The 1223-nt window shown below is 35.1% G+C and overlaps 1 protein-coding gene across 1 annotated transcript in view; it reads right to left on the reverse strand.

Moving 5' to 3' along the window:
- Positions 1–1223, reverse strand: part of LOC119586993 (serine/threonine-protein kinase RIO3-like) — a gene marked incomplete in the record, with an annotated part of 9633 nt that overhangs the window by 2523 nt on the left and 5887 nt on the right. The window contains 3 exon segments of the mRNA XM_037935734.1: positions 1–88; positions 551–656; positions 941–1110. Of these exon segments, the coding sequence (XP_037791662.1) occupies positions 1–88; positions 551–656; positions 941–1110 (364 nt within the window).

Here is a 1223-nt window from a genome sequence, read left to right on the forward strand (position 1 = left end):
GAATTTCCTCCCACAGGAACTCAAAGTTGCGGTTTGTGCTATTCATTTTCTGGCGCCAGAGCTCTTGATGGGCTTCATATTCATAAATCTGAAAAAAAAAATTTACTATCAATACTGATGACGATAGCAATCAAACAAATATAAAAAAAAATCTTTGACGATGGCCATGCAATACTGATAACCATTACTAGAGTGCATCCAATCTCAATAAAAGCAAAAATTGTCAACTCACCCTGGACTCTGGCAGACTCGAATTTGCCAAGTCACCTTTCTACTCTTATCAGCTGACAATTAATACTTATGCTTAAATGTTTGGATTTTCAATCTTACATACAATATTTTGTAAGTGTTTTTTATTGAGAATTCCTGCCTTCAACACTACTTTACTATTTTTCCTCAAAAGAGGAGTACTCCAGGATCCATGGTTGAGTTGCCAGCTTTATTTTTTCTGAGACTGTACAAAGTATAATGGAGGGACCCTGTATATTCATGTATAAATGTATATACAGTTCTTATTCTCAATACTTGACAATCTGTCATCTTAACTCACCATCCTTGCAGCTTCATCCTCTGGCCCAGGGAGAGAAATGCCACTCACTTTCTCAAACAGCTGAAGAGGAGTTGGCAACTGTGGAAGCCCTTTAGTCTGGAAGAACCTGAGACAAGATCTTTGAGTTAGCCTCTATATTGTAACTTAAAAACTATCAGAAACAATTCAGTGATTAAGCAGGAGGAATATATAGATATGCTGTTTAAAATATCCCATCAGAAACAGAAAAGCACAAAATACAGTGCAACATTATAAAACTTCTAGTTACATCAGGAACTTTATTCTATTACTATCATATATTATAACTTGAGATTATATTCCACAATAAATTTCATGTCTAGTATTCATTATTCATTCCAGCTCATTTTTTAGAGAAGCATTTTTCCTTACTTAATGATGTTAGAACAGTCACGGTGTAAGAAGTGTAGAGCATTTGGGTGTGATGGTTCAACAGCCTGACCCACATCAATGATCCAGCAACGACCTTCATGCCACAAGATGTTGTATTCACTCAAATCAGCATGAACAAGGTGGCAGCCTTGGAACATCTTCACCATTGCCTATATAATACAGTAATGCATTTATAACCAAATGGTTAATAACAGCTGTTAAATCTGATTATATAACTCAAGTCAGTGAAATTATATATATATATATAACTCAAGTCAGTGAA

Source organism: Penaeus monodon, chromosome 22 (genome assembly GCF_015228065.2).
Source record: "Penaeus monodon isolate SGIC_2016 chromosome 22, NSTDA_Pmon_1, whole genome shotgun sequence".
Classification (NCBI taxonomy): Eukaryota; Metazoa; Arthropoda; class Malacostraca; order Decapoda; family Penaeidae; genus Penaeus; species Penaeus monodon.